Genomic DNA, 14,857 nt, shown 5'->3' with positions numbered 1-14,857 from the left:
TATATAATAAACAGGTATGATTAGTTCCTAGTTAAAGGAGTATGGTAGGCAGAGGTATACGATAGTGGTATAAGCCACTCACAGTCCACTGAGTTTAACAAATTTCTTTTCAGAAGGATTACCAAAATAAAAGTAAAGTGAGCTTCTTTGGAATCCTGATTGAATCTACTCTGAAGTTTTGGAGTTTAATTTACTTCACTTCTCCCAGAGATATATGTCAAGATTAAAGAGATGTATGCTATTTTTAGCAAAGTATCCTAGCCAGTTAAAGCCAGTAGGATCTGTATTTAATCTTTAGTGTGTGTGTTTTGTTTTGTTCTTTGCCTCGGTGTGCCAACCTTTTCTACTCATATTGTAATTGTGGGGCTTTTAAACCAAGGAGAATTAAAAAAGAAAAGGTTATGGGTTGCTCCCATAACCTTTTCCAAATATATCATGGCTATAAAAATCCATATTATGTGGATGTCAAAAGTGTTACCTTTGTGCTTTGCTAATTAGAATAAGGATAAATTGAATTCCCTTAAATAGTCCATTTTCTGAATAACATTTGTGACTTCATAATAGGAATTTAGATAAACATATTTTCCCTCCTTTTGGCTTAATGGCTTCAATACAATTGCTGAATATACCTGATTATTTGTAATACTTACATCTCTATAGTATTTTAGGTAATAGTTTTTAAAAATTGGGGGATGTTTTTACCTATGTTCTCTCATTTAAACCTCAGAACTCTTGAGTTAGGTACTTTATCTCAGTTTTACTGATGAGCAAACTAAAGTTCAGAGAATTTAAGCAACTTGAACAGGTCATGCATCTAGTAAGTGGATGAGGCGCAAAAATCACGTTGCTATACTGCCACCAACACTAATCTCACTGGGTAAATAAGGACTCTTCTAGATCTTAAAGCTCTGAGGTTATAATCTACAGGAATGATCACTACTTTCAGGGTCCACAAATCAGTCATTTTAAACCTCAACTAGTACGATTCCCAGCAAAATAGAATATTTGGAAGTAAGCAAACTGGTAATTTTTTCATTATAAATGGAAATACTTTTTAGAGTTTTCTTTTTGAAATTGCCTTTTTAAAGCTTACTGAGTTATCATGTCCTTATTCCTGTACCAATTATTTTGGCTGCTATTCTTTTCTAAAAATAAAAATTGAATTAGATGATGATATAATTGTTTTTGTTTATCATTAGTACCAGATTCTGACGTTAGTGATTTGTCACTGAGGCTTGTATGTAATCATTGAAACATATCATTAACCAAATCATCAATTGTCAAAGTTCTGTTGTTCTCTCTCACCCATTCATTCAAGCAGACAGAGTATTTTCTCTCTATTGTTTCCATCTAATATCAAAGACTACTTTGAAATGGTTTTAACTTTGAATTCTTACAATTGGTTAATTACTGTCTTTTCAAATTCAGTAGTACTTACTTGTCTTTAGGGTATTTTATATTAGTTTTACTTTATGTCTTACCTGAGGTTTTATTAAGAATGTCTAAATATCTGTTTTCCACAAATTATGCTAATCATTCCCATTTTTTCCTGTGACGCAAACAACAAAGATGTTTTTCCTTTTAAACAAATAAAGATCATGAAAATCAGTATATATTTAATAAAACAAATCTCACAGAATTTGTTGTTTAATCTTGAAATCTAAATTTTTAATTCGTAAACCTCAATTTCTTGTTTCTGAACTTATGTAAAACCAAATAACTTTTCTGTTTGTGTATTTTGTTTTGCTCATTTTCTTCCTCCTTTCTTCCCCCTAATGACAGGGAATGATACTAAACCCAAAAGATTTTAGCCTTGAAGGGATCTTAAAAGATGATCTGACCGCAGTTCAGATGAAGAGACTAAGCCTCAGAAAGTTAAATGATGTATCCAAGATCAGTTAGTTATTAGCAGAGATGAAACAAGGGCCCAGTGTTTGGCCCACTGTCAAGGGCTTTTTGGATTATCTCTGGGTCATCTCCTCACTAATACTGCATATAATACATATTTCGTATTTTTATCCCATATAGCAAAACACTATTAATGACATTTGGAATTTAAGGATTGGCCAGTCACCATTCTGTCTTAAATTTCTGTGACTCCCATGTCATTCATCATAAGATGCCCTGGTGCTGTCTCTCTTAACTATGGTTTTAAGGTAAATAAGATTTGAATAATTAACCAATAAGTTATTATAAATATAAATCAATAAACTGCCCAATGGCCTACTGTGTCTAAGAATATGTGTGTTTTGCTGTAGTTATTTTCTTTGACCTCAGTTTTGTTTTACCTCTTGTGCAAGACTTAAAGTCAAAGAAATTTCATTGTGCAAGGTTTATTTTTTGAAGCATTCAGAATGTTTGAGAGGGGAGGAAATTAATATAAACAGCCAAACTATTTTGATTAAAATTAGTAGACATATTGAAGACCCAGTCTCTTCACAGATGAGTTATTGTCTTTATCTACATCTGTATGTAGATGTGTGCAAGGCTTCATGTTAGGCATTGAGGAGACCATAGGAATGCTCAAGAAAAAAAGCAGAAAAGAAACTGGAAAAGAAATTACAATATCTGTCCATGCTTATTATCCCACCAACCAGTGTTAGTGGTTTTTAGTGTTTTGGACTTTCCATACTTCATTTGCCTATACTTTTTGACTGAGATTTAAGTGTTAGAAAATTATAGTGTCATATAGGTAGGCAAATTGATTTCAAGGTTTGCCTCAGAAAAGAGTGAAATATCATTAATATAGATCGCACATGTGAGGGATTTTCCATTAGTTAGATTTGTTATACTTGATCCATATAAAGTAGAAGTTTGTAATAACTTACAATTCCAACTTATATTTATTACATTATATTACTGAATTGGTAAGAAGCATTATTTCTATGATGAGCATGTTGTAAATTTAATTTTTTCCATTAACTTGGCATTTTTCTTTTTTAGAACCAATTTATGTGTTTCTTACTAATAAATTGAATGGCATAATTTGATTTTTTTTAAATATAAAATGCATACTCACTGTTAACAAGTCTAACATTAGAGAAATGTTTAGAAAAAAAACTTTCATGCCGTCTTGCTTTTCTAATCTCATTGCCCAGTGTTACGTATGATATCCTTCCACATCTTACTCCATTTTTATTTGTGTAGGTATTCAGATTAGATTTTATTTTTGCCCCCATTAAACATACTAGTAAGCACTTGCAACTTGCTTTTTTTTCACAAAACATCCTTCCGTCCTTCAGCATCAAGAATGAGAGCTATCACATTCTTTTAATAGCTATACAGTATTCCACATTATTGATGTACCATGATTTAATAAACTATTTCTCTGTCAGTGTCATTCAGGTTGTTTGCAACTTTGCCATTACAAAGAATGCAGGTCTCCATGTACTTATGTATTTGGTCATTCTGGTGCTTCTGATCTGTAGAATAGACTCCTCTAAATGAGGTTGCTTGGTCAAGGTTGTGTGTGCTTTTAATTTTTTTTTTTTAACATCTTTATTGGAGTATAATTGCTTTACAATGGTGTGTTAGTTTCTGCTTTATAACAAAGTGAATCATGTGCTTTTAATTTTAATAAAGACATTATTTTACCTTCTCCAGCCTTGAATATAACAGGTTCATTTTGATCGGTGAAAAATGGTACTTCTTTTTCTTAATCCTCATCCGCCTGTCCAGCCAGCCAGCAGCTAGCAAATGTTTACTGAAAGCTTTTAGTATGCTGCTACTCTCGTAATCTCTGGGAAATATCAGTGAATAAGAACAAAGACCCTGTCCTCCCAGAGTTTATATTCCAGTGAGATTCAGAATATTTAAATTCATTAATAGGGATTAGCATATCCTCTTGTGTGAATTGTAATTTGTTATTATTTGCCCATTTTTTAATTGGGCTGTTTGGTCTTCTCATCAGTTTGTTACAGTTTTTAAAATATCAGGCCTTTTATGCTTTTATTAAAAGTTACAAGTATTTCTTCAGTCTCTCCTTTGTCTATGGCATTTTTATGTCAAAATTTAAAAATTTTTGTTTTGGTAGGTAAAATATCTATCCTTTTTTTTTTTTTTTAACTTCCCCATTTCCTGTCTTGAATAAGAAGGACTATTGTCTATTCCCCAAAGTTTATACAAAGTCTAATTTATTCTAAAACATAGATTATTTTACATTTAGTTTGTTCAGTATATCTGGAATTTTTTTTTTGTATAAAGTGACAGTATATTCATTTTAATTTCTTTTCTTCCTTATGTATGGGCAAGTTAATGTCCATGCAATTGGATAAAACATTCTTGACTCCATTGAATTGAGATACTACTAACTGGATGTATTTTGGTTACTGATGTTCCTGATGTTTATCTGTACTTATTCTAGCTTTTTAGTGAGTGGTTTCCCAAACTTTTTATTATGAAAATTTTTAAGCATATAGAAAAGTTGGCATGCAGTAAACACTCATCACCTAGATTTAGTAACTAGCATTTTGTCATATTTGTTTTAACCATCTCCATATAGATATATTCCCACACGTATTCTTTTTTTTCCCAAAACTCAACAGTTAGAAAGTAAATTGTAGACATCATGACATTTCAGCCATAAATATTTAATATACACCTCCTAAGACTTAAAGGTGTGCTTCATCATAACCATAATACAATTATCATATGCCAGAAAATTCCATAATATTATGTATAAAACAATCCCTTCACCAATTTTTATACCATGACATTGACTTTTTTTTTAAAGAGTCTATGCCAGTTGTCTTTTAGATTGTCCCATGCTGTGGATTTGTCTGATTTCTTTGTGGTGATATTTAACTTGTTCCTTTAAGCCCTTTTATTTTCTGTAAGTTTATTCTAACTATATACCTCCTTTTAAGCACTTCCATTCTATATTCAAATTTCCTCAAATGTCCTAAAAATATTTTTTAATAAGTGATTCTGTGGGGCCAGAAAGAAAAATGTACTGTTTGTTAGTTCAGGAATGCCCTCTTCTGTTGGTATAGTGAAATGCAACTTCTTTTCTAAATGATACATGGAAGGCTTTCTATTCAGTGCTTCTGATTCTGTGATACCATCTCATTTCAATAGAACTGTTATCTTCTCTTTCTTCCTTTCCTTTATCCACCAAGCTTTGAAGGAATACCTCCCCCTTCTAAGTGCTACTTACCTCTTGTTCTGAGGGGAACCATATTAGATGTCTTTGTACTCCACTGCCAAGATCCTCCTCTTCCATACAAATTCCTTGGATTTTTCTCTCCAGTGAGGACTCTGTAATTGACATTGCTGGTTTTGGATGTTTATATTTCCCCATTTACCTGTAAATTGAAGTTTGAAGTGAAAACTTGTATTACAAGTATGTGCTGTGGACAGTTTTATTTGTTTTTCTTTTTGATCTCTGGTTTTCGGAGTATTTAGTAAAACATTTGATTTGAATTTGGATGACTACCATTTTCCCATGGGAATCAGAATGTCTACTGTAAGTTTTAAAATTGGGTAAGGAAATAACCTTTTTTTTTTTTTACTAGATAATCCATTATCTCAGAATTTTGTTGAATTTTAGGCATTATTATTGAATTACTTTCCTTGTTGATCTGAATCACTTCTTTGTCATGTATCAAATTTTTGTACATTTGTGGGTCTGTTTTCGAAGTTTGTGTTTTGTTCATTTGATTAGTTGGCCTATCCCTGCACTAAAACCTAACTGTCATCATTATCTTAGGTTTGTAAGTCTTCATTTCTGGTAGGGCAAGTACTTCCTCCCTTTACTTATAAGGATTATCTCAACAGTTCTTGGCCCATTGCCCTTCCAAATTTTAGAATCAGCTTGACAGCTTCCACAAGAATCCTGTTGGAGGCTTGATTATGGCAGTACTTTGGGGAGACTGGACATCTTTATGATACTGAGTCTTCCTGTCCATGAACACAGAATATCTATCCATTTATTTCAGTGTTCTTTAATGTGTCATTAAAATTTATTCTTTTTTCCACCTCAAGGTTTTTCACTTCTTTTGTTTTGTTTTTGTTTGTTTGGTTTATTTCTAGATACCTCAGAATATTTTTATTTTATGTTAAAAAACATAGGGTTTTTTTTGGCTGCGTTGGGTCTTCACTGCTGTGTGTGGGATTTCTCTAGTTGCGGCGAGTGGGGGCTACTCTTCGTTGCAGTGCGTGGGCTTCTCATTGCGGTGGCTTCTGTTGTTGCAGAGCATGGGCTCTGGAGTGCAGGCTCAGTAGTTGTGGCGCAGGGGCTTAGTTGCTCTGCAGCATGTGGGATCTTCCCGGACCAGGGCTCAAACACATGTCCCCTGCATTGGCAGGTGGATTCTTAACCACTGTGCCACCAGGGAAGTCCCAGAAAGCATATTATGTTTTTAATTGTAAAACTTCATTGAAAGAAATTTTAAAAGTCATAAATAAATGGACATACTACATTCCTGGATAGGAAAACAGTATTACAAAGATGTGAGTTCTCCCCAAATTCATCTATAGAGTCAACGCATTTTCTTTTTTTTTTTTAAATTGAAGTATAGTTGACATGCAACGTTATATCAATTTCAGTTGTACAATATAATGATTCAATATTTGTATATATTGCAAAATGATCACCACAATAAGTCTAGTTAACATCCGTCACCATACACAGTTACAGAGCTTTTTTTCCCTTGTGATGAGAACTTTTGAGATTTACTCCCTTAGCAACTTTCAAATAAGCAGTACAGTGTCAACTCTAGTCACCATGCTGTACTTTACATCCCATGGCTTATTTATTTTATAACTGGAAGTCTGTACCTTTTGACTCCCTTCACCTATTTCATCCACCCCTTGCCTCTGGCAACCACCAATCTGTTCTCTGTATCTGTGTGCTTGTTTTTTTGTTTGTCTGTTTTTTAGATTTCACATATAAGCGAGATGATACTGTGTTTGTCTTTCTCTGTCTGATTTATTTCACTCAGCATGATGCCCTCAAGGTTCCTCGGCATAGTATTTTCTTAATTTAAAATTTCTAACTTTGTTGCTGATGCATAGAAATGAAATCAATTATTATATTTTGATTTTATATCTAGTCACCTAGCTAAAGTTTAATTTTTAATGATTTTACTATGTATTATTTTGGGTTTTCTATCTGCACCAGGATTTGGCAAATTACAGCCAGCAGGCCAAATATGTCCTTGCTATCTGGTTTTAGAAATAAAGGTTTATTTGGAATGTCGGGGAACTAAGGTCCTGCATGCCCTGCGGCCAAAAGTAGATAGATAGATGGACAGATAGATAGATAGATAGACAAAGTGTACAGCTCAGTGTTTTCAAAAAAAAAAAAATCTGTTTGTTTAAGTGGACCCACATAGTTCAAACCTGTTTTGTTCAAGGATCAAACGTATTTGAACTTTGATTGTGAGCTCATTGCTTGAACTTAATTAGTGGAAGTCCTTCAGGTCCAAATTGGGGATTCTAGAAGCTTTCCTCTGAGAAGTTTTTTTCTGCTGGACACTGGGGAATCACCAATCAGGGACCCCTTCAGCCTCTCCTAGGTCTTGTCTCAACCAGAATTCTCAGTTACTCTTCTCCACCTCTTTACTGGGAACTCCACTTTTCAATAGGGAAAGCTGCAAAGTCACATTGTAAAAGGAGCAGTTGTCAGGAATGAGAGCAATTGTTGCAACTACCCTTGCAGCCAGCCTACTGCAGCTTGCCCTCTGACCATGATAATTTACATGCCTCCCACACACAAAATGCACTCATGGACCTTTCCCAAAAGTCTCATCCTAATTATACCATCAGGCTCAAAGTCCGTGATCCTTTGATCTGCATCAGGTCCAGATGCATGTGAGGTTTCTCTCCTCTGGTGTGGCTCCTCTCCATGCAGAGGCCTCTGAACTAAAAAGACATCTACTTGCACCCCACATACTCAACATACAGGACAGAAAAACCATAATAGACACTCCTAAAAAAAGGGGAGGAGGGCTTCCCTGGTGGCGCAGTGGTGAAGAATCCACCTGCCCAGTGCAGGGTACACGGGTTTGAGCCCTGGTCCGGGAAGATCCCACATGCCGTGGAGCAAATAAGTCCGTGCACCACAACTACTGAGCCTGCGCTCTAGAGCCTGCGAGCCACAACTACTGAAGCTCATGTGCCTAGAGCCTGTGCTCTGCAACAAGAGAAGCCAACGCCATGAGAAGCCTGCGCACCGCAACGAAGAGTAGCCCCCGCTCGCCGCAACTAGAGAAATCCGGCGCACAGCAACAAAGACCCAATGCAGCCAAAAAATTTTTAAAAATAAATAAAATAAATAAGTTGCTTTAAAAAGGTTGGGGGAAGGAACAGGAACTTCATAGTAGTCACTGATTTATAGCAATTTTGAAATCCAACAGGAACCTGCTGTCAGGTTCCCTTATTACAGGGGTCATGAATGTTCCATCATGAAGGTTTCATTCTCTCTTTGGGTGTGCTTCTCTAAATCAGTGTTTTCTTCTGTTCTTGGTTTTGCCCTGGACTCTGGGCTCTGCCCCCGAAATCTTTTCTTCTTTTGTATCAAAATGTCCTGTGTTTTCAGCTGAGTGTCTTTTTCAACCTACTTCCCTTAGAAAGTTGGGGATCCAGAAAGCTCTTCTGTCTTTTCATAGCACTCTTCAAAAGCACTGATAGTGCTTTCATTAGTGTAACTCTCTTTAAAAATTATAGATTTTGTATGAATTTCATCAAGGTTCCTGACATATTTCCCTCCATGTTGTTTTTCCAGCATTTATCTTTCTCTTCAGTGCTAGTCGCTTCATTGTAGCATGAGAAGAACCTGCCTCTTTCCATCTCTAAGACTTTGCTCTCCTTGCTCCTTTATCTGTACTTTACCCTTTGTTTCATTCACCATTGTATCCAGCACTTCACCTTATTAGTAGTTAAGGACTAAGTAGAATGGAGTTTTCTCTTTATACTTGAACCTTTTAAAGTAGTATTTGAGGATTTCTGAGAATGCCTCCTCTAGGCAGTCTGGCACACTAGAAACCATGGTATCTCCTGAATGACAGTACCCTCTAATCCCCCTTCCCCTCCCTCTGCTTCCGAACCAAGTGATTACCAGCTTAGAATGGATTCTAGAGCAGGGATCAGCAAACTATAGTGCACAGGCCAAATCCAGCCAACTGTCTGTTTTTGTTTCACCCATGAGCTAGGAATATTTTTTACATCTTTAAATGATTAAAAATAGTCAAAAGAAGGATAATATTGTGTGACATGTGAAAACTATATGAAATTCAAATTTCAGTGTCCACAAATAGAGCTTTATTGGAATACAACCTTGTTCATTGTATATTGTCTGTGGCTGTTTTCAGGCTACAATGGCAGAGTTGAGAAATTGCAACAGGAACCATATGGCCCATAAAGTCTAAAATATTTACTCTCTTGTCCTTTACAGAAAAAAATTGCTGACCTCTGTTTTAGAGTGGTTAGACAGCTGGGCAAAGCTCTTCTGTTCTGTTTCAGCCCATTAATATTTTCTGGTATGATTGTTAACACAGTTATATTTGAAAGAACTTTAGTCGAATTGGAAACCAGCTTCGCTTGTCCCTTCAGCCCAACCTCTACTTGTGCTCCTGCTCTCAAACTTAATTTATCTAAATACATCTCCTCTTGGTGTGCACACTCATTCTCCTTTTCTTGCAGTAGTATTTGACATTAAGGCCCATTACTCTTTTTGACTGTCTTCCTATGTAATTCATTCTCCTTGCTGGTGCTAAAGGGATTTTATAGTATTTTTGGGTGAACTTTTTAAAGCTGTATCAGAAAATGGAGTGGTGATGGTAAGATAAAACAGTTCATTCAATAGTTTATTCTTGGCCCATTACTCTTTTTGACTGTCTTCTTATGTAATTCATTCTCCTTGCTGGCGCTAAAGGGATTTTATAGTATTTTTGGGTGAACTTTTTAAAGCTGTATCAGAAAATGGAGTGATGATTGTGAGATAAAACAGTTCATTCAACAGTTTATTCCCTATGCAGGGATCCTTTTCCTACTTTGTAGGTCAGAAAGTCAAAACCAAGGTGAGGGGAAACATTAGGCAAACATGGATTGTAAAAAGGTTTACTTGTAATACATGCAAGCTATAAACAAGGTTAGAATGGGGAGCTCAGAATGTCCTCTGTCTTTACACTATTCGTATATCCCAAACACTCCCATTAAAAGCAGCTCTGATTAAACAAAGTGATTCTCCAAGGTAAGAGTGAGGTAGATTAGGGTTAAATATTCAGACCATGCAAGTTCTTACCAAATTTGGTAATGCCCATGTCCAGGTTTAGAGACCTAGCTGTCATATCTGAGATAGTCACAAGGCTGCATTTATTTGTCTCTGCATCTTCTGTGGGACTTTTAAAAGCCATTATATTCTACTCCCCCACCACTCCCTAATAGCTTATTTGGCCCTAGTCATAAGAAATTACTGCATAATAAAGAAATTATGATTAGAGTAAATTGTGACTTTCAAAGTTAGACTTTCCTATGTATGTCCTTAGTCATTGGCACATTTTTCTGGCCTTACCTGGGATCTGTTCAGATGCTCTGCATCCCCTTGAAGGTTTTTGACATTGTGTTATGTATGGCTGGCGGGTTAATGTATCGATGTTAGCATTCTGTTGTATGTATGATACCTTAGTAAACTGCATATACACTGTACTAATCCTTCATACTGATCTCCCCTTCACTTCTCCATTCCTCTGTAAAACTTTCTGTCTTCCACACTTCAGTACACTAAGGTTGTTAACTGGCTCTGCTCTGGTACATCTGCCCAGGTCTCCTCTACCACTTGAGATGTATACTTTCTAGGAGTCGTTGTTTGTTCTTAAACTTGCCTAATGGTTGCTCTTATTATTGTAACAAAGTAATTTGCAAGAAGTGGTAATATAAAGGAACAAAATATATTAATGAATGTGGAAAGAACTTTGTTTTTATGAAAACTGTGTTGAATGTTTAGGAACTGCTTGGTAAGGACCAGTCCCTAACGAAATTTCTGTTCAGTGGCTTAGACAAAGACAACTGTGAAAGATTGGGAAGAAATTGTAAAATTCTAGGCATATGCAGTCCTATCAGAGGACCCATTGTCGAAAGCAATAAACCCTGCCATATTAAGAGATTGTAAATGAATGTAGTATCTTATAAGATGTTAAGATAATATGATTAGCTATCTTTTTGTTTCTTTGCTTTAGCTGATTATTTTCAGGTTATCAGTTAGTTACTAGTACTGATTATGGGCATGGGGTTGAGAGTTTTATTATTTTATTGGATTTTTTAATATCTAGGGGGTAACTATAATTTTTTTACTCTTGTAATTGAATTTCCTATAGCAAGCATGCATTCATTCCTCTTTTAGTTTATGAAATTGTCATTGCTTTTAATTTGCAGTTTTATATTGCCTTAAACTTTATGCTGTTCTGTGGTCCATCTCTTATTGCTGTTAAAACTCATATACAAAGACCTTCTGAGGTTTTTGTTTGTTTTTAAGATAAGGAGCTTTTTATACACCTTTGGAAATCCTGAGTATCTTTTATTTTTTAGGATGATTTTTTTTAAGTCCGGTTTTGCAGTATTAATATCTCCTTTGGTAGATGATAAACTTAATTGAAGAGATATTTTCTGTTTAATTTTTTAACCAGAGAGATTTTTTAAGTGAATTGTCCATTGGAATGTACATCTTAGGTATTTGAAAACCATTTCATATGTTGGATTTTTACCATGAGGAAAATAAATAAGTAGAGTTATCAGCCAGATTTCAGTCAGAAGACAGAATCCACAAGTTATTTTTGCAGAGAGAATTTAATATAATTTGTTAAATGGGTATTGATGAATTAAGAATGCAAAAAGAGAACACTAAAGTATCATGGAAGAGGCCGAGGAGGCGAGAAGATTACTGACCCTTCTGCCAGCTTCACAGTCCATCAGTGCAGAGCCTTCCCGGCTTTATTCTCCTTCCCCCCCAAACAGGTGTCTCCTCCCCAGCTACCTATACCACAGTACTCTCAGCGGCTGTGTTAAGATTCCTTGGTTGAGTTTTGTGACGACAGTTCTCCATGAAGCCAAGTTCCCTCTGTTGACTCTGGTTTCTCCACTGTCATTAAGAGCAAAGACACTATTTTAGTGTCTTCTGCACAACAATTACATATAGCAGCTGAGTACCCAGCAAATAATATTTATAATTCATACTACTTCTGTTAAACAACTCCCCTCCCCATTTAAATACTGGTTAATTTGAAAAAAAATAAAAATAAAAAATAAAGTATCATGGATGTAGCAATCACAGTAAATAGCTCCTACCCCTAAAGCTGGAAGAACAAAATGAGGTTAAAATTATTGAAACATAGAGGCTTAGAGGAGAGGCCCTGCAGAGCTGTGACTTGACCTCTGAGGAGCAGGTACTAGCTGCCTGGTGTCTCTGTCAGGCATAGTGAGCTGGTTTCAGTGAATGTTAGAAAAACTGCAGTCTGGAACTGCTACTGAAATGAGCAACCTGCCAGAGTTGCTAGGGTTTTACTGACAAGAAGAGGAAGTAGTTAGGAAGGAGCAGGTCCCTTCTTCCTTCAGCTTTCATTCTTTCCAGCATCCCTATTGACACAGTTTAACAGGAAACCATTAGAATCAGCAGAAAAATGGTTTGCTCAGTCCTAGGCCCAGCATCACAATATAAAAGAGTGTATTTGGAGCTGAAAGACAATAGCTAATTATTGGCTCTTAAACAACTACTGCCTATTAAGTTTACTTTTTTATTGTGTATGTGCAATAAAAGAAGATTTGTTTGTATATTTAAAGTTAATTTCAAGACCCTCATTTCTTTCACATTTGCTTTCCTCACCACTGCAGCACATGTGGATCCTCTGCCTCACTTATTTGGCATCATTATTTTTTATTTATTTATTTATTTTTTATTTATTTATTTATGGCTGTGTTGGGTCTTCGTTTCTGTGCGAGGGCTTTCTCCAGTTGCGGCAAGCGGGGGCCACTCTTTTTTTCTTTTTAAAATTATTTATTTATTTATTTATTTATTTATTTATTTATGGCTGTGTTGGGTCTTCGTTTCTGTGCGAGGGCTTTCTCCAGTTGCGGCAAGCGGGGGCCACTCTTCATCGCGGTGCGCGGGCCTCTCACTATCGCGGCCTCTCTTGTTGAAGAGCGCAGGCTCCAGACGCGCAGGCTCCAGACGCGCAGGCTCAGCAATTGTGGCTCACGGGCCTAGTCGCTCCGCGGCATGTGGGATCTTCCCAGACCAGGGCTCAAACCCGTGTCCCCTGCATTGGCAGGCAGATTCTCAACCACTGCGCCACCAGGGAAGCCCGCGAGGGCCACTCTTAATCGCTGTGCGCGGGCCTCTATCGCGGCCTCTCTTGTTGCGGAGCACAGGCTCTGGACACGCAGGCTCAGTAGTTGTGGCTCACAGGCCTAGTTGCTCCGCAGCATGTGGGATCTTCCCAGACCAGGGCTCGAACCCGTGTCCCCTGCCAGGCAGATTCTCAACCACTGTGCCACCAGGGAAGCCTTGGCATCATTATTGATATTTAGGGTCATATAAACTGACTGCTCAGCTTTTTAAATGTTTATCCTTTCACCTGTATTTCTTGTGTCCTTGCTCTTGCATTGAATGAGGGATGAGAGGGCTCTGTTCCTATAGTTTGGATTCTACTACCAGCCTCATCTAGTACCTTACAGAGGGCTAATCAACCACTGCTAAGTACCTTCTCTTTTCTGAAGAGTTGGAGGTTTTTTTAATACCTTCTTATAAAATGGAATGTCTCAAAATTACGCCTTTTTCATATCAAAAGAGTTAATATTTTTCATGGTGTTCTTAGTGCTAAAGTGCTTAAAAGTAAACTTTAAAAGATAAATTTATTTTTAATTATCAGGTGCTTCTAAGGAAGGAGGTGCCGGAGCAGTTGATGAAGATGATTTTATAAAGGCTTTTACAGATGTCCCTTCTATACAGGTAAGGATGCCAGTAAAGTGGCATTCCCCATGAATATTGCCTATGTGCCTGTTCGTAATATTATTTATTTTTGTCCCTGTTTTCCAAATTCTTTTTTTCCTGAATTGACTTGCCAAACTATTATTTGTTGGTACAATTAGACTTCCAAGTGATTTTTTCAGTGAGGCTGAAACAAAATTGAATCCATATCATTGAATCATATTACATTGCAATGTCCAACTACATCCACTTTTTTTTTTTTAAAGGTGCCTGTGATACAATGTTCTTCCATTTTTTTTCCTCCTACCTTTCTGTCCACTTCATCTCTTTCTCCTTTAAAGCCACATCCTTCTTTACTTGACTGTTGAATACTGAGATTTCTTAAGGGTTAGTTCTGGGCCTCTCTTCTCGCTCTCCGTTTCCTTCCTTCCTTCAAATCCATGGCTTTACTTCGTGCCTTTACATAGGTAATGCAAGGTTTTTATCGCTAAGCCAGAACTCTCTTTAGTGCAAAAATAATTTTTCCACTGATTGTTTATTTGACATCTCCTTTTAGATGTCTCAGAGGCATCTCAAATTCAACGTGCCCACAACTGGACTCATGATCTTCCCCTTTCAAACCTACTCTTCCAGTGTTTTATATGTGGAAACCTAATCAGTTACACAAGTTAGAAACCTAGGAATTATTTTATTGCAGCCAATTCCTAACTTAGTGGTATTCAAACTTCTTCTCTCTGTATGCCCCCTAAAAGAATGTTTAAAAAATTATGTACCCCCTCACTGAAGTAAATTTTTGAGTCGACCCTTTTTTCCCATGTTAGGGGAGGGGGAGCCTGGCATTGTACTCCAGAGCAAAGCATCATAATAAGATTAGGAGTGGGAGAGGAACCTGCCTTTCTTTTTAAATATGGCAGAAGGACTTTTGTGAAGGGAAAG

The 14,857-nt window shown here is 36.5% G+C and overlaps 1 protein-coding gene across 3 annotated transcripts in view; it reads left to right on the top strand.

The window, feature by feature from the left end:
• The window catches only part of CLASP2 (cytoplasmic linker associated protein 2), a 174,615-nt gene that overhangs the window by 54,687 nt on the left and 105,071 nt on the right, over positions 1 to 14,857 (top strand). For all 3 annotated transcript variants that reach the window (XM_061196474.1, XM_061196473.1, XM_061196475.1), the window contains exon 9: positions 13,863 to 13,942. In XM_061196474.1, the coding sequence (XP_061052457.1) occupies positions 13,863 to 13,942 (80 nt within the window). The remainder of the gene's footprint in view (positions 1 to 13,862; positions 13,943 to 14,857) is intronic.

The sequence above is a fragment of the Eubalaena glacialis genome, chromosome 7 (assembly GCF_028564815.1).
Source record: "Eubalaena glacialis isolate mEubGla1 chromosome 7, mEubGla1.1.hap2.+ XY, whole genome shotgun sequence".
Taxonomy (NCBI): Eukaryota; Metazoa; Chordata; class Mammalia; order Artiodactyla; family Balaenidae; genus Eubalaena; species Eubalaena glacialis.
This window is presented reverse-complemented; position numbering and strand designations above follow the sequence as displayed.